The sequence below is a fragment of the Neoarius graeffei genome, chromosome 16 (assembly GCF_027579695.1).
Source record: "Neoarius graeffei isolate fNeoGra1 chromosome 16, fNeoGra1.pri, whole genome shotgun sequence".
Classification (NCBI taxonomy): Eukaryota; Metazoa; Chordata; class Actinopteri; order Siluriformes; family Ariidae; genus Neoarius; species Neoarius graeffei.
Genome location: NC_083584.1, coordinates 2,153,347 through 2,172,536, shown reverse-complemented (window position 1 = coordinate 2,172,536; position 19,190 = coordinate 2,153,347). Strand labels below are relative to the sequence as shown.

General features: G+C 45.9%; 1 protein-coding gene across 1 annotated transcript; it reads right to left on the bottom strand.

Moving 5' to 3' along the window:
* Nucleotides 1-8,234: 8,234 nt before the first annotated feature.
* On the bottom strand, nt 8,235-9,305 carry LOC132900304 (keratin, type I cytoskeletal 13-like). Its single transcript, XM_060942302.1, has 4 exons — nt 8,958-9,305; nt 8,762-8,836; nt 8,486-8,634; nt 8,235-8,372 (listed from the first exon to the last, which is right to left on the bottom strand). The coding sequence occupies exons 1-4, from the start codon at nt 8,958-8,960 to the stop codon at nt 8,258-8,260; spliced, it is 342 nt and encodes a 113-aa protein (XP_060798285.1). The 5' UTR covers nt 8,961-9,305; the 3' UTR covers nt 8,235-8,257.
* Nucleotides 9,306-19,190: the final 9,885 nt, after the last annotated feature.

Genomic DNA, 19,190 nt, shown 5'->3' with positions numbered 1-19,190 from the left:
CACAGTGTCTTGTTAGTAAGCTGCGTTTTTACTTCCCGTGGCTTAAACACATGTGGTTCAAGCAGCCTGCTTGAGACTGGAAAAGCGCCACGTGTCTGCCTGGACATTAGTCTTTGTGCAGGAGAACCTAGCTTGGCATCACATGGTACGTTTCTGAGATTCAGGAGATTGAGAAAAACATCAGTTCCGTCTCTGTGAGATTTCTCCATGAGATGTTTAACACTGCGCACAGCTCTCTCAGCTAACCCATTAGACTGGGGATACTCTGGGCTGCTAGTAACATGAGTGAAGTCCCATTGTGTGGCAAAATCTTTAAAGCGCTGGCTAGTGAACTGTCTACCATTATCTGATAGGAGAGTGTGTGGCGCCCCATGAACTGAAAAATGTCTCTTAAGTTTTGTGATAACTGTTGCAGAGGTTGCATCATGAAGCAGGTCAATCTCATACCAGCCTGAATATGAGTCCACTAGCACTAAGTACTGCTGACTGCGCCATTCAAAGATGTCTGTTGCCACAATTGACCAAGGCAGGTCTGGAACTGGATGTAGCTGGAGCGGTTCTTTCTCGTCTCGTCTTCTTCCACTTATCCGGGGCCGGGTCGCGGAGGCAGCAGTCTAAGCATGGAAGCCCAAACTTCCCTTTCCCCAGACACCTCGGCCAGCTCCTCGGGAAGAACACCGAGGCGTTCCCAGGCCAGCCGAGAGACATAGTCCCTCCAGCGTGTCCTGGGTCTTCCCCGGGGCCTCCTCCCAGGGGGACATGCCTGGAACACCTCCCCAGGGAGGCGTCCAGGAGGCATCCGAAAAAGATGCCCGAGCCACCTCAGCTGATTCCTCTCGATGTGGAGGAGCAGCGGCTCTACTCCGAGCTCCTCCCGAGTGACTGTGCTTCTCACCCTATCTCTAAGGGAGCGCCCAGCCACCCTGCGAAGGAAACTCATTTCGGCCGCTTGTATCCGTGATCATCCGCAATCTTGTGATTCGTGATTTTGTACTGTTACACACAGAACATTACTCAGTCTCTTTGTTTATGTCATCTGTCATAGTCGGCCAGAAAACTATGCCTCTCGCTCTCCGTCTAGTACAGGGGTGGGCAATTATTTTTTCCATGGGGCCACATGAAAAACAGAAAATTTTGTGGAGGGCCGGACCAAAAGGCTGAACTAAATTCTGCATAATATTAATTGTATTTCTTTATATAAAGCAGTAAATAACATTGTTTTTACAAGCTGCTACGACTGGTAAGAGTATGGAAAAAACGAGGTTGCCTTACAAAAAATGTCATTTATTCAATCAAATTTCCCAAAACAATGGTTAACAAATACTGAATGTTTGTACCATTTTTTTCAGTCACATTCACCCCAAAACACAATAAAGACATCACAATATTGTCTTTCTACTCCAAATATCAAGCAAGATACATCATATTATAATAATGATGTCCACATTTGTAGTCTAATCACCTCATTTGGTGTTTTTCATTTGGTAATGCCGACTCAAATTGTAGTCTTTGAACACTGTGATCTGCTCTCCGCAAACTAAACACACGGCTTCATCTCTGACTTCAGTAAATAAATACTTAGCAGTCCATGTTTTGTTGAAAGCCCTGCATTCGGCATCTACCTTTCTTCTTTTTGCGGACATTTTGGGGACTAAAGTCTTCTTGTGATCTGCTCGCAACAACTTCGATTCGGTGTAGGTATCAGATCTACAGATCGGCTCGGGCTCCGGCGCCTGCTAGTGATGTCACACTATGTGATTAGCTGGACTGTTTGAAGGATGACGTACAAGTTTGTGGTTTGTCTGGACAAATTACGGAAGTAGTTATCGCGGGATTAGGTTTTGTGGGATTTCATGTCATGTTCATGTTGCGCGCATTGCGTTGTTGTTTTACACAACTTCAAAATAAAAGCAATGCACATTCAGTCCATGCATGAGGTAAAATTAGAAAATACGTTTATTTTGTAATTTCTAATTAACCTTACGCGGGCCGGTCAGAATGAACCAAAGGGCCGGATGCGGCCCGCGGGCCGTAAAATGCCCAGGTCTGGTCTAGTAGCTTCAGCACCCAGATGCCCTCTGTGCATGATGCTGATGTACTCCTTTTGTAGTGACACAGGAATGACTGCCTTGTGACCTTTCATGATGACTCCATCTTTGATAGTGAGCTCATCTCTGAAAGGGAAATAGGGACGAATGGCATGCAGAAGATTGCGTTGTTTCCTTGGCCATTCATGTCTGATGAACATGCTGAGTGTCTGAAGAGTTGTGTCATCTGTTGTGTGTCTCTTTAACTCCTCAAGGCGAGAAGAGGATATGTAGCTGACTGTCATCACATCAAAGCTGTCCTCCTCATCGGGTTGTGGACCTGTGGAATTTCTAGGAGCTCAAGACAGAGTGTCAGCCAGGTGCATTTCTTTCCCGCACTTATATACAAGAGTGATGCCGTACTTTTGAAGTCTTAACATCATCTGTTGCAGCCTTGCTGGTGCTGCATCGATAGGCTTTTTCAGTATAGTGACGAGAGGCTGGTGGTCTGTTTCAATGGTCACCTGCTTTCCGTAGATATAATCATTGAATTTTGAACATGCAAAAAACACCGCCAACAGTTCTTTTTCAATTTGGGCATACCTGGTTTCTGTGTCAGTTAGTGTGCGTGAAGCATAGGCTACAGGCTTGTCTCCCTGCAAACATGCTGCACCAAGTCCAAACTGAGAAGCATCGCAGGTAAGTGTCACAGGCTTGCTGACATCATAGTAAGACAAAACTGGTGGGCAGGACATATGCTTCTTTAGTGCTTCAAAAGCATTTTGCTGCTGTTCATGCCAAGTCCATTCAGTGTCTTTGTGTGTGAGTTGACACAGTGGAGCTGTCAGCTGACTGAAGTTCGGAATGAACTTTCCAAGGTAGTTAGCCATCCCCAGAAACCTTTGCAAAGCTGGGACATCTGCTGGCACTGGCATTTCACTGATTACTTTTGTTTTGGTTGGGTCTGCTTTGAGGCCTTCACTTGTGAAAACATGGCCTACATAGCTGACCTGGTTAAGCCTGAATCTGCATTTGAGAGGATTAAGCCTCAGGTTGACCTCTCTGGCATGGTTCAGCACTTTTCTCAAGTTGGTGTCATGTTCTTCCACATTTTTACCTCCAATGATTATGTCGTCGACTATGATGGCACAGGGATAACCATCAAAGACTTGTTCCATGGAGCCAGGGGCGCCGCTAGAAATCTTGGGCCCTATGAAAGATTACAATTTAGGGCCCCCCCGGTAAAATTTTCAAGCTCAAGCAACTGAATTTGAAGTCGGTTTTTGGCTGCACTTCTACTTTACTATGCATGTAATCAGCTACCTATCAAGTTTAGGTGATACAATTATTTGGTATATGAACATTTTAAATGCAGAACTGTCAGAATTAGACTGAATAGACTGTTGCCTTAAAAGTAAAATTCCATGATATGTATTAGCAACTATTATTAGGCCACTCAGTAGCTTATGGAGTTCATTCAATCCAAATGTTTGTGTTGAGAGAAATTGCATGCATCACTGTATCAGTATGGATTTATAACATTCTGTATGCACATTATGGATACTCCAGAGCCCTCCAGCAAACATCATCAGGATTACAAAATGCATTCCTTTGTTTCCTCCATTTATTGACTTATTGTATGTGATCAAATGTATGCCTTGATGAATAACTACACTAGTTTTTTTTTTTGATACAGTTACAGAGTGCACTGCAAGAAATCCACTAAGTGTTTTTGGTTTCTTTTAGGCATCACACATTTATTAGAAAACACAGCAAATGTTCAAATATTCAAGTTAAATACTTAGCAACAGTATCAATAAATCCACACATGAACAATAGCAATGATATCTCTGACCACAGCTAATGTGCAAAATATTAAAGTTAAATACTTAACAATATCAACAAATCCACACATGAACAATGGCAAAACACCTAGACTTAATTATACAATAAAGATACCTATGAAAAAAGGTGATTTTTTTTTCACACACAGTGTGATATCCGGACTTCATAATTCATCACACCTGCTCCTGCTTAGCAACTTCTAGAATGTTCACCTCTGTTGCGCACATAGAGAAACTGACAGCTGCTCTAAACTGCGCTAATAGCGGCGCTGCGCACACACGGAGCTACACATTTCACTGTCCCCGCCCACAATCACACTGTACCATTAGTAAAAAGGGTGGAGGGGTGAAATGACAATATCATAAATAATTCAAGAAAAATGCTATAGCAAATCATACCCATGTGTAATTTGCATATTTTAACAGATGAAATGAAATATTTTATTTCAAAAACTTACACAAGGCAATACTATTAAAATAATATTAATATCCCTCACAGGCCCCCCTGTCAGTGCCAGGCCCTTAGAATCGTCCTAACTTTCCCCCCTAGCGGCGCCCCTGCATGGAGCGTTGGAACACCTCGCTTGCTGAGTTAAGTCCAAATGGCATTCTCAGGAACCTGTAATGACCAAAAGAAGTGCTAAAAGTGGTCAGCATTGAAGATTTGTGGTCGAGAGAATTCTGCCAGAAAGAGTTCTTTGCATCCAAAACTGAAAATACAGTTAAAATAAATAATAATAATAATAATAATAATAATAATAATAATAATAATAAGTTAAATTTATATAGCGCCTTTCAAGAAACCCAAGGACGCTTTACAATTATAGACAAGGGAAAAATAAATAAATAAATAAATAAATAAAGGGAAAAAAGTAAAAAGTCCACCAAGTAGGGGTCAGGATGTAATTCCCGTGGTGTAGCAGCCACAGTCCCACCAAAGCGCACGAAAACGAGTCCCACATCTCCAGCACCGCTGCTGTGACGCCGTCAGCAACATCGCTCAAACACCACGCCATGGATCCACAAAGCGAGCACAGAAGCTCTGCCACGCAGAGCGCTGGTGTGTCCCAAACCGCCTGCACAGCCGCCGCGACACCACCGAGCAACATCACTCGGAACATCACGCCAAGCGTTAAAGCACAGAGCGCTGGACAACTACGATGTTAAAATGAGCAACGAGCTCACTGCAGTCCATAGCTGGGAGCACAGGCATCACCCACAGCGAACCAAGGCCTGGAGGGAACCGACACCCAAATTAGGTCCGGAGCTACACCACCACCAGCGGACAAAACACTCAAACAAACATCAAACTACACAAACACACAGAAAAAAAAATAAATAAATAAAATGAAAATAGAAAAAAGAAAGTAAAAATAAAATAATAATAAAAAAATCTCTGGTGCATTCGACATGCGTGTGGCCACCTCTTCCACAGTACGCATAGGGTGATGTGGCCTCTTTAAAGCAGTGTTCAGATCTCTGGGATTGATGCATATCCTGATTTCCTGTTTGTCTTTTTTGTTGGTGGCAACCATAGATGACACCCAATCAGTTGGCTCTGAGACAGGAGTGATGACACCCAGTTCCTGCATCCTGTCCAACTCAGCCTTCACTCTGTCCTGCATAGCTACAGGAATACGATGTGCAGGACGAACAACAGGTCTCACACCGGGGTCAAATGTCATGGAATAGGTTACAGGTAGCTTTCCAAGCTCATCTGTGAAGCGATCACTGTATTCTGTCTGAATCTGATGAGAGAAATCATCATCAGTAGGGCATAGTTGGTGTACATCTTTGCTGAATGAAACAAGTCCCATCTGTCTGCATGCACGCAGCCCTAACAATGGCAGAACGTCCTCTTTAACAATTTAGAATGGTAATGTGTATGGTTGTCCTTCCAAGTGGCACTGCAACTTGATCATACCCACAGTTTCAGTTTTGCTCCCACCGTATGCAACAAGGTTTGTGGATGTGATGCATGCTCTTACTTGTTCTGTGAGCTTCAGTTGCTCTAGTGTCTGCTCTGGCAAGACATTACACTTAACACCTGTGTCTACCTTCATTTCAACTGTAGTGCCATTAACTTGCACAGAGACAAAAGCGTCATCATTTTTTTCTATTTGCCCATCAGTTGAATCAACGGTCATTAGCGTTACACCATCAACATAAAAAGTGTCATCTGCACTATCAGCATGGTCAGGTTCTAGCTGATGAACGGCCCTTCGTGGTCTTCACCTGCTGTAGGTTTGTAGTTTGGACTTGCAACATTTTTTTAAGTGATTCCATTTTTTACAGGCATGACACTGTTGGCCGAAAGCTGGGCACTTGTCTTTCTTGGCTGCATGGCCACCTCCACAGTTGTAACAGTTAGCAATATCCTTTGTTTTGTTTTCTGACTGGCTTTTCATTTTCATGTCTTGCTTTGGTTTCTTCATGTACCTCGGCTGGACTGCATCCACATTTGTAGCTGAATGCTGTGGTGAAGTGTTTTATTATGCACTTCAGTCACCTCATGGATCTGACAGATAGATATAGCCTTGGCTAATGTTAAATCACTCTCTCAATAACACCTTTCTCAGATGATCACTGTTAATGCCACAGACTAGTCTGTCTCTGATAAGTTCCTCACAAAGCTCTCCAAAGTTACAACTTTTTGCTTTAATCCTTAAATCACTGACATACCGTATGATTCCACTGTCTCACCAGCTTTCTGATTTCGTGTGTTGAACTTGTGTCTTTCCATGGTAACATTAGTCTGAGGGTTACATATCTCCCGAAATTTCCTCTTAAGGCATTCAGGATCCTCTTTAGACTCCGCCGGAACTAGGATCTGTCCGTTCTCGCCGGGCTCCCTTACTGCAGCCGCATACACGAAAGACCTTTCACGTTCAATGGCCTCCGATCCCGCCAGATTGAGGAGGATGTATGCTCGAGTGTGGGCTGGCTTGTCAGAGTGTGCCGCCGCGATGAAAATGTCATACTCTTGTTCAAAAATCCACCAGTTTTCGCCAATGTTACCGTCAAAGACGAGTAGGTCGGGTCTCCGGAATCCATCCGCCATGTGTGCTGTTTACTTGGCCCACCGAGCTGGCTCTGCTGTCCTCGCTTCGAAAAAAAAATCCCTGTCAAACTAGTAAAGTCCGTGACAACTCTGGCAAAAATACTTCTGACACCATGTTGGAAGCTTACTGGAATAATGACAAGCTTGAAGTTTGACCATAACTCAGGTTTATTAACTGTAACACTGTTAATCCAACCTGGAGGTAACGAAAGCATGAATTAGTTTTTCTGTGTCTTGTAGCTACATTACATTTTTTATCTCAGCAATATTTCTGAGATGAAAGAAAGCTATCCGGGTGATGTTATCAATGTGAGTTTCGAATGAAAGACTGGGGTCAATAATCACTCTGAGGTCTTTTACTGCTGCACGTGAAGAAACAGAAAGGCCATCCAGAGTCACTGTGTAATCAGAAAACTTACTTCTAGCTGCATGTGGTCCGAGTACAAGTACTTCAGTCTTGTCAGAGTTAAGCAGAAGGAAGTTAATAAGCTTCCAGTGTCTAATGTCCTTCACACATTCCTCAATTCTATTAAGCTGGTGTCTCTCATCAGGTTTTGCATATGCTGATGACATGTGTCATCAGCATAACAGTGGAAACTAATACAATGTTTATGAATAATATCACCCAGAGGGAACATATATAAAGAACAAAGCAGTGGACCCAAGACAGCACCTTGTGGAACACCAAACTTTACCTCAGTATGTCTAGAAATGTCACCATTTACATCAACATACTGATAGCTATCAGTTAAATAAGAGCTGAGCCAGGAGAGGGCCGTTCCCTTAACTCCCACAACATTTTCTAGTCTATCCAGAAGAATGGAATGATCAGTGGTATCAAATGCTGCACTAAGGTCAAGCAACACAAGCAGTGAGACACAGCCCTGATCAGACGCCAGCTGTAGGTCATTTACTACTTTAACCAGAGCTAATTAGCCTAACCTGCATGTCTTTTGACTGTGGGGGAAACCGGAGCACCCGGAGGAAACCCACACAGACACAGACACTCTACACAGAAAGGCTCCTGTCAGCCACTGGGCTCTAACCCAGAACCATCTTGTTGTGAGGTGACAGTGCTAACCACTACACCACCGTGCTACCCAGAGATGTATTCAATATTTGCATATTGATCCAAATTTGTGATACTGCAAAGTCTTTTAGGGATTTGTGTGTATGGAGAAGGGATTTGAATACACAGAAAATACAACAGAGAATACAACATTTTCCACAAAATAACATGATTGAAAATGTTTTATTATATACTTTTTTATATAAAATGCTTTGTGAATTCTACTCCAAAGAAAACACTTCCAATCGATCTTTTACTACTTAGTAATAGATATAGAAGAAATTGAGACAATCTTCCCATCAACTAGCTCTTCCACTACAGTGATGATTGCAGTTTTGGTGTTAGAGGGCTTGTTGGAGGAAATCAAAGCACTGGTAAAACACAGAGAGGGAGTATTGTGATTAGTAATCCCAGGACTGCCATTCTGCCTTGCTTGTAAGCTGCTCTGGATAAATGAAGCCACCAAATAACTCAATTAATTTACCTGCTGCTGGCCTCAGCATCCAGCATTCTCCTGTACTCGGCGATCTCCAGCTCCAGTCTGGTCTTGATGTCCAGCAGCATCTGATACTCCTGAGACTGACGCTCTGGATCAGCGCGAAGCTGCACCAACTGATCCTCCAGACTTGTCACCTAGTTTGGGAAAATAAGATACAGTAAACAATCTTGTTTTGCTTTGTGCTCCAAAAAAGCAAAAATGTTGCATTTTTCAAAAAGTTTACTATTTCATCGATAAAGTTCAATAAGACTCAAACTTCACCTGCACTTGGTATCCTGATAACTGCATGGCATAACGGGCCTGAGTCTCAGAGAATGTTCCCTCCAGAGAGGCTTTCTGTAGTGGGATAACCAGGGTGGGAAATTGCCTTATTACCACAAATGCATTTGTAGAACAAACAGTAGAGTATTATGCAAAATTATGTGGATGTCAAAGTGTCCAAAGTTCTTAGTCTCACCATGGCCAACAGAGACTGGAGTTCAATTTCCAAAGATTTATGTGTGCTCTTCAAGGTATTCACTTCTGTTTTGGAGCTGGCCAGTGTCTAAGTACTGGCAGCAACTTCCTGTTTCAGGGTCTCAGACTGCTACTGGAAAAACAGGCATGAGTTACGTAGAACAGCCTTTCTCAACCGGGGTGCCGCGGCACCCTGTGGTGCCGTCTGGCTTCGTTAGGGGTGCCGTCAAAAAATTATATATTCTAACACTGAAATAAATAAAATGAATTAAAATTCCTGTTAGGGTTTTGCTGGGATTCAAACCTGGTTCGTTGGTGTGATAATCCAGCAAACCCCCACTAGGCCACCAGGGGGATGACTCAAATGCAGAGGCGTGAGGCGGAAGTAGAAAAAGAATCAAAAGGTTTATTTAAACTATATACACTATATACAGGGCAAAACAAAAGACAAAAAAAACCAAAGAGTATAATCCAAAAGAAAAGCAAAGTGCAAAAATACAAAAGCTAAGAAGATCAAAAAACACAGTACAAAGGAAACTGGAGATAAACATAACAGCACAAAGACTCCGTGACAAGAGGACTGAACTCAGGGGTATAAATAGACAAACTAATTAAGGACACAGGTGAAGATAACTAGGCAATTAACACAAACACAAAACACAGGAACAGTGGCGGCCTCTAGAGGCCAAAATAAACACGACATGAAAAGGAAATAACAGCGGCCTCTAGAGGCCAAAACAGTCCTAGTCCTAACAGGACCCCCCCCTCTAGGAGCGTCTCCTGACGTTCCCAGGGCGATCCGGATGGGCCGAATGGAAGTCCCGACATAGTTCTTTATCAAGGACATCCCGAGCAGGAACCCAGCAGCGCTCCTCAGGACCATAGCCCTCCCAGTCCACCAGATATTGCAACCCGCCGCGGACCCGGCGGGAGTCAAGCAGGCGATTCACAGTGAACACAGTCTGCCCCTGGAAGATGCGGGGGGGTGGGGGGTTCCTAGGGGCAGGGGCATACGTAGACGTCAGTACGGGCCGTAACAGGGAAACATGGAAAGTGGGGTTGATCCTCAGAGTCCGGGGCAACTGGAGCCGGTAGGAGACAGGGTTCACCCTGCGCACCACCTTGAAGGGGCCAATGTAGCGAGGAGCAAGCTTGCGGTTCTCCACCCGCAGTGGAAGGTCCTTAGTGGACAGCCAAACACGCTGCCCAGGGCGGAAAGCGTGTGCAGGTCTTCTATGGCGGTTGGCCTGAGTCTGGTTGGTTCTGGAGGTCTGTATGAGGGTCTTCCTGACCTTGCTCCAGGTCTTGCGACACCGTCTCACATATTGGTTGACCGAGGGCACCCCCGCGTCCTCCTCCTGGTCCGGGAACAGAGGTGGCTGGAACCCGAATTGGCACTGGAATGGCGACAGCTTGGTGGCCGATGACTGCAGGGTGTTGTGGGCGTACTCCGCCCATGGCAGCCAGGTGCTCCACGATGTCGGGTTATCCATAGCCAGGCCTCGCAGGGTGGTTTCCAGGTCCTGGTTGAGCCTCTCCGTCTGACCATTGGACTGTGGGTGAAACCCAGAGGAGAGGCTGGCAGTGGCTCCGATGACCTTGCAGAACCCGTGCCACACTCGGGAGGAGAACTGGGGCCCTCGGTCTGAGACGATGTCCTGTGGAAGACCAAAGACTCGGAAGACATGATTAAACAAAAGTTTCGCAGTTTCAAGAGCAGAGGGGAGTTTGCACAGTGGTATGAAGCGGCAGGCCTTGGAGAATCTGTCAACTAAGACCAAAATGACCGTGTTACCTTGTGACTCAGGGAGACCCGTGATAAAGTCGACTGCCACGTGGGACCAGGGACGCCGGGGAATGGTCAGAGGATGCAGGAGACCCTGGGGACGCTGTCGTGGGTTCTTGGTTCTGGTGCAAACCTCACAGGACAGGACAAATGACCTTACTTCCTTCTCCATGTTAGGCCACCAGAAGCGTCTTTTCAGGAAGTCCAGGGTCCTCCGAGCTCCCGGGTGGGCGGTGAGAGGGGAAGAGTGACCCCACTGGAGAACCTTGGCCCGGGCTTGATGTGGGACGTACAAGAGGCCTGGTGGCCCCGTCCCAGGACCGGGGTCCTGGCGTTGGGCTCGTCGGACAGCCTCCTCAATACCCCAGCGGACAGGGGCCACAATCCGGGACACAGGGATAATAGGCCCGACTTCATTCTCCCTGTTAGTGGCAGAGAACAGTCTGGACAGTGCGTCAGGTTTGGTGTTCTTGGAGCCGGGGCGGTATGAGAGGGTGAAGTCAAATCGACTGAAAAACAGGGCCCACCTAGCCTGTCGAGGGTTCAGTCTCTTGGCTTGCTGGAGGTACTCCAGGTTCTTGTGGTCAGTCCAAACCAGGAATGGATGTTGTGCTCCCTCCAGCCAGTGCCTCCACTCCTCAAGGGCCAGTTTGACCGCTAGCAGTTCTCGATCCCCCACATCGTACCGGGACTCAGCAGGACTCAGGCGGTGGGAGAAGTAAGCGCAGGGGTGCAGCTTTCCTTCCGAACGTTGAGAGAGCACCGCGCCGACACCACTGTCCGAGGCGTCCACCTCCACGATGAATGGTTGGGAGGTGTCCGGGAGAACCAGAATGGGTGCCGTGCAGAAGCGGTCCTTGAGGTCTTTGAATGCCTTTTCTGCCTGAGGAGACCAGCCATAAGATCCACCTGTCCCTTTGGTGAGGTCTGACATGGGTGCTGCCACAGAACTGAAGTTCCTGATGAACTTGCGGTAGAAGTTAGCGAATCCTAAGAACCGCTGAACCTCCTTAACGGACTTGGGAGTAGGCCAGTCCCGGACGGCCAGGGTCTTGGCAGGGTCCATTTGGAGTTGGCCTGTCCGTACAATAAATCCCAGAAAGGAGACCTCGGGAACATGAAATTCGCATTTCTGGGCCTTGGCGAACAGATTGTTCTGTAGCAGCCTCTGGAGAACCTGGCGGACATGGTGGCGGTGCTCCTGCACGGTCTTGGAAAAGATAAGGATGTCGTCAAGGTAGACAAAAACGTATAGGTTAATCATGTCCCTTAAGACGTCGTTGATTAGGGCCTGAAAAACAGCTGGTGCGTTGGTGAGTCCGAAGGGCATCACCTGGTATTCGTAGTGCCCAGACGGGGTGTTAAAGGCAGTCTTCCACTCGTCTCCCTGTCGGATACGGATGAGGTGGTATGCGTTCCGTAGGTCCAACTTGGTGAAGACGGTGGCGCCTTGGAGCAGGTCGAAAGCTGTGGACATCAGCGGAAGGGGATATCGGTTGCGCACAGTGATCTTATTCAGGCCCCTGTAATCAATACATGGTCGGAGCCCCCCATCCTTCTTGCCGACAAAGAAGAAGCCGGCTCCAGCAGGTGAAGTGGAGGGTCGAATAAACCCAGAGACCAGGGCATCTTTGAGGTATTCCTCCATGGCCTTGCGTTCTGGCTGAGAGAGGGAAAACAGTCTGCCACGAGGAGGGGTAGTCCCAGGGAGCAAGTCGATGGCACAGTCGTAGGCCCGGTGCGGAGGAAGAACGGCGGCCCTGCTCTTGCTGAATACCTCCTTGAGATCCCAGTACTCTGTGGGAACTTGAGATAACTCGGTGAGATCAGGGGGCTCGGCAGGAGACACAGGAGAGCTAGAGAGCAGACAAGAGGCATGGCATGCAGGGCCCCATTCCACAACCTGGCTTGTTACCCAGTCTATGCGAGGGTTGTGGCGAGTAAGCCAAGGAAGGCCTAGAATAACTGGGAACTCAGGTGAAGGAATCAGGTGCAGGGATATTTCTTCCTTGTGACCTTGAGACTGGAGGAAAACTGGAGAAGTAACTTGGGTGACTCTTCCATCACCTAACGCTTGGCCATCGAGGGCAGACACAGACAGTGGGACTTCAAGAGGTGCAGTCGGAATATTGATGCTTTGGGCGAAGTGAATATCCATAAAGTTCCCAGCCGCCCCTGAGTCTATCAAAGCTTGACAAGAGTGGACAGACTCACCCCAGGAGATGGAGACCGGGATGTAGATTCCTTGGCCAGGGAGTCCGGGAGAGAGGGTAGGCCCCGTCACAACCCTCCCTCGGCTGGACGGGGCGGTCCTTTTCCCAAGAGTTCGGGACATGATGCTCGGAAGTGACCAGGCTTGCCACAGTAGATGCAGCACTTGTCCCTCCTTCTGCGCTCCCTCTCAGATGCGGAGAGGCGAGTACGACCCACTTGCATGGGTTCTGGACAGTCACTGAAGGAGGTAGACGGTCTCCAGGTAGAGGTAGGGAGGCTGGGGGGGCTCAAGGCTTGGTGGCGTTCTCTCATCCTGTTGTCCAGACGAATAGCATGTGAGATGAGGGTTTCGAGGTCACTTGGGCATCCAATAGAGGCCAGACCATCCTTGATGGGGTCAGACAGACCATGGTGGAAGGCTGACACCAGGGCAGTCTCGTTCCATCCACTTACTGCTGCGAGTGTTCGGAACGAGATGGCGTAATCTGCGACGCTTCCTCCTTGCCGGATGGACATGAGCTTTCGGGCTGCGTCGGTACTGATGTCTGCCTGATCGAAGACCCGAAGCATCTCTTCAGAAAACAGCTGGAAATCAAAGCACTCAGGTCCCTGTCTTTGCCAGATAGCAGTAGCCCAGGCTCGCGCCTTACCAGCTAATAAGGTGATCACAAAGGCAATCTTGCGGCGATCCGTAGTGTAGGTGGTAGGCTGAAGCTCAAAGGTGAGTTGACACTGGGTAAGGAACTCTCGGCACTCACTGTGCTTGCCGTCATACCTCTGTGGTGCAGGAAGGCTGGGTTCGCGAGGTGAAGAAGGCAGCATTGCAGGAGGCACTGGAGCAGGAGTGGGAGCTGGATCAGGAGCAGGAACTGGATCAGGAGCAGGAGATGCAGGCAGAGATGTCAGCTGTGCCAGGGTTTTCCCAATTTGCTGAAGCAGTTCCTCGTGGCGAGCGAGGGCCTCACGTTGGCTGGTGAGCGTACGTCCATGAGCATCCATGGTCGCTCCGAAGCGTGTCAAAGCTGCCATAATTCCCTGAAGGTTGGCCAGGTAGACAGTTGAAGCAGCCTCTGCTGAGTCGGTCATGACGGAGTCTTTCTGTTAGGGTTTTGCTGGGATTCAAACCTGGTTCGTTGGTGTGATAATCCAGCAAACCCCCACTAGGCCACCAGGGGGATGACTCAAATGCAGAGGCGTGAGGCGGAAGTAGAAAAAGAATCAAAAGGTTTATTTAAACTATATACACTATATACAGGGCAAAACAAAAGACAAAAAAAACCAAAGAGTATAATCCAAAAGAAAAGCAAAGTGCAAAAATACAAAAGCTAAGAAGATCAAAAAACACAGTACAAAGGAAACTGGAGATAAACATAACAGCACAAAGACTCCGTGACAAGAGGACTGAACTCAGGGGTATAAATAGACAAACTAATTAAGGACACAGGTGAAGATAACTAGGCAATTAACACAAACACAAAACACAGGAACAGTGGCGGCCTCTAGAGGCCAAAATAAACACGACATGAAAAGGAAATAACAGCGGCCTCTAGAGGCCAAAACAGTCCTAGTCCTAACAATTCCAAAAAACGATAGTTACACTAATGCAGATCATCGCCGCCTCATGCATCATCAAAATTTGTCTCATGGCCCCTTTTCCCATGTCACAACATCACTGCTGGGGTCAGCGTGACTGTGTATATTTTATATGGGGGTGTCTTGAGAATTTGCATACTTCTGAAGGGTGCCGTGACTGAAAAAAGGTTGAGAAACGCTGAGTTAGAATAAGTCAGGCTTTTGTGAATGTAATAAAAAGGGTACTCAAGTTTGGTAAGTCCTAGATTCACAGCTTCTGTGATTACATTGCTAAGCTTCCACAATAGGAGTCTGAAGTTACAGAGTGATCATTGGGCCCCTGAGCAACTTTGTATAAAAAAAAACAAACGGCATTTGCTACACCCTTATCTCATTATGCAGCAGAACTGCAGAAGCTATTAAATCAAAAGCTAGCGGCAATCTGGCTTTGATCATTTATGCTCCAGTAGGAATGTACCTTTGTATGGAACCAGCCCTCAAGCTCTCTCTGGCTCTTGGCAGCAACGGTTTCATTGTGCCCGTGGATTTCTTCCATGACCTTGGCGAGAGCTTGCTGTGGTGCAGCAACTGCCTTAACATGAATTTGTCCACTCATCTGTTTGCATACAGCTAGCAGTTCCTGGAAAGTCATAATATTTGCATGAGATGTTTGGACATTGACAAATCTATTAGAACCTGAATACATCTGCAAAACTTTTCTTTCTTCATCAAGAAGCGATTTTACCAAATATAAAAAACTTCATTTAACCTACTTCAACACATCTGTGTGACATATTTATGTATCTTTATGATTTTGTTTGCTTGTACTCATTCATCACATCTTCATGGTTCTTCTTGAGGAAGACCAGCTCCTCAATCAGGGCTTCAATCTGCAGGGTGAGATCTTTTTAGTCAGGTTCAGGTCATCCAGCAACCTCTTCAGTCTAGCAATATTGGCCTCAACAGACTGAAACATGGCCAACTCATTCTCATGCCTATGTAAAGACATTGTGTGTTAATTCTTACCTGTGAGTGCCTTTCAATATGTCCTTTTACCCTCAGACATCTAAAAGAAGGACTTTCTACAAAAGAACCTTTTGTTGCTGATAATGCTATCATCCACTTCCCCAACACCGCCTCCAAACCCAGCACCATCTACAAAGTCAGCACTGCCTCCAAACCTTGAACCAAAATCGACCTGCAGTGGAGCTGAAACCTCCACCAAAACTGCCTCCAAATTCACCAACAGACAAGGAACGAGAAGCTTGGGAAATATGAACCCCAGACCCTCCTGCACCACCATAGACACTTCCGGCCTGCACTGCACTGACATGGCTTCCACCTCCAACACCAATAGACATACATACAAGAGGATCCCATGGATTCAAAGCACCTGCAGGCAGAGAATGTGCTGATCATGTTGATGGAGGCTTTTCAGTTTTACTCTGGAGAGTGTATGAGGATGAGAAGTTCCACAGACTTTTATGGCCAGGTTGAATTTTCCCTCTATAGATTCCAGTGCACTCACTGTAATTGCATGTTATGTAACGTACCAAAATGTATCATCAGGGGTCTGTTTTAATGGGTTCATGCCTTAAAGGTTGGTTTAAAAGATTATATGAACTCTGTAGCCTGGCAAGCCAGACTAAATGTGAATATTTAGTCTGGCCTCGATCCGTAGACATTTCCAACGGGGGTGGGAGGAACAAACCGCTGTCTTTCAAACTGTCTCTGTGCGTATAGGCCAACGCTCTGACCAATCAGCGCAACAGTGACTGTGACGTAGTCAGAGCGACAGAAAGCAATGGGGGAGACCTTGAAATAAATAATTTTTCAAAATGTGTATTAATTAATAAACAGGTTCTATATATTAAGAAGTTTGGAGATAATGACCACAAGTTTGGAGTCTGTACCACATACACTCATTTTTTTTCCAAGTGTTTTTCAAGGGTTTGCTTAAACTGTTTTTGAGAGTTTTTATTTAGTGGTGTTTGGTGAAATAATTTCCCTTAAATTTAAAATAACGGGAAAATAAGAAACAATCAAAAAGTAATGTTTCAAAGCTGTTAATTAATTCTTCGTACTGCACAAACTAGCCCCATCCTTTTGGCTACGAGCGGAGCCAGCTGGTAGATCAGACTTTTGCCATAGCCGGTCGGCAAAACAGCGAAAACGTCCTTCTTGAAAAGGAATGAGCAGAGAGCCTCTTCCTGCTCATGTTTCAACGAAAACTCCAAGTCTAATTCTTCTAAAACTGATTCCAAAGCGGAGTCAAACGCGCGCTGTTCACTAGCCGTAGCCATCTTTCCTGCTGCGCTTTCTCCAGCGTTGCGCAGCTTTGTCGTCACTCCTGCAAAAGCCCGCCCAAAGAATCCAAACAAAAACCTTGCGTTGTGATTGGTGGGCACGATTTGATGCCCGGGTGTTTTTGTTTATATGGTGCGAGGCTAGACCCATTCGCTAGGCAAAAATATTTTTGGCCACTAGGCGGGTGGGTCTAGTTTACTAGGCTATGAACTCTGCATAATTGACAGCCCCTCTCTCAGGAGCATGTGTGGCAGCATGTTCCATTCCCACAGGGTTTTTTTTCTTCAGGTTTTAATTCCTGAAGCAAAAAAAAAAAACTCCACAGGAGTCTCATCACATCGCTCCTGTGGAGGACGGCCCCATGTGGACCGTTGAAAGTCACACCTGGAGGACGCTCTGGACTCTTACAATAATGCTTTTATGGCTGAGGACTGACTTGCTAACTTTAGGACTGCAGTTGTCATGAACAGTTTTGCACTCAAGTTTCCATCAATGAAGAGTTTATAACATCAACGAAACTGACTTCATGTTAAAACTGTTAATGTTATAGTCATGCTGTCTGTTGTTGCCTAAATGAGGATGGGTTCCCTTTTGAGTCTGGTTCCTCTTGAGGTTTCTTCCTCATGTCATCTGAGGGAGTTTTTCCTTGCCACCGTCACCACAGGCTTGCTCCTTGGAGATAGATTAGGGATAAAATTAGCTCATGTTTAAAGTCATTAACATTCGGTAAAGCTACTTTGCGACAATGTCTGTTGTTAAAAGAGCTATACAAATAAACTTGACTTGACTTAATTCCTCAGGTACAACAAAAAGACTATAGTAATGCGAACACCTTTAGAAGTTTTCCCACAGCCAGCTGAGTCCATATATTTTACCAAACATCTTTCATCAAGATAAAAATGCAAACACATTACACATGTAGTTGATACTCTCTTTAGGTATCTAGTCAGACCAATTTTGTTTAGAGCAATCAGCACTTAGCAGATGCATAAATTGACTTGTTTACTTCCAGTCAACTGTGAATTTTTGTTCATAAGAACTGCTGATATGATTAAATAATATCCACAAATAATAGATCTCTTCAGTGAACTTGTAACCTGAAAAGATAAATTGAAGTGTAACAAACTTTGGCACTATTGTTTTGGACAGCCAGAAGCAGTGCGGCCATGGGGCGGAGCCTGCTGAATACATACAGCTGGAGCAGCATAATCGGCACCTTAATTCACCCTCCTTGAACAACCAGGGAAGTATAAAAAGGTGCCGCAACACACGAGTTAGCATTTCAGCATGCATGAATGCTCACATGCTCTCTCCCTCTTTGCCCAGGCAACCACGACAATGACAACAACAACAACGATGATGATGAGCAGCCTGAGTTCCACACATCTCGTGCTGGCAGCCTATCTCACACGCAAAGCTACTGGAACACCAAAAGACTCCAGTGCAGCCAGCCCCCACCCACGACCTTGCCCTCAGCTGGTTTGGGCTGTCTGCCTGTGCAGACTGCACTTATTTCACCTCTTACCCTCCCCACACTTCCCCCACTATTGTGTTTCATTAAAAATGTATCACTATGTTGTACTTGTGTGTCTGTTGTCCTCACTTTGCAGCGTGAGTGCCACACCATACAGTGGTGCTTGAAAGTTTGTGAACCCTTTATAATTTTCTCTATTTCTGCATAAATATGACCTAAAACAACATCAGATTTTCACACAAATCCTAAAAGTAGAGAAAGAGAACCCAGTTAAACAAATGAGACAAAAAAAATTATGCTTGGTCATTTATTCATTGAGGAAAATGATCCAATATTACATATCTGTGAGTGGCAAAAGTATGTGAACCTCTAGGATGAACCAGTGATTTCAAGGTGAAAATAGATTCAGGTGTTTTCAATCAATGGGATGACAATCAGGTGTGAGTGGGCACCCTGTTTTATTTAAAGAACAGGGATCTATCAAAGTCTGATCTTCACAACACATGTTTGTGGAAGTGTATCATGGGACGAACAAAGGAGATTTCTGAGGACCTCAGAAAAAGCGTTGTTGATGCTCATCAGGCTGGAAAAGATGACAAAACCATCTCTAAAGAGTTTGGACTCCACCAATCCACAGTCAGACAGATTGTGTACAAATGGAGGAAATTCAAGACCATCGTTACCCTCCCCAGGAGTGGTCGACGAACAAAGATCACTCCGAGAGCAAGGCATGTAATAGTCAGTGAGGTCATAAAGGACCCCAGGGCGACTTCCAAGCAACTGAAGGCCTCTCTCACATTGGCTAATGTTAATGTTCATGAGTCCACCATCAGGAGAACACTGAACAACAATGGTGTGCATGGCAGGGTTTCAAGGAGAAA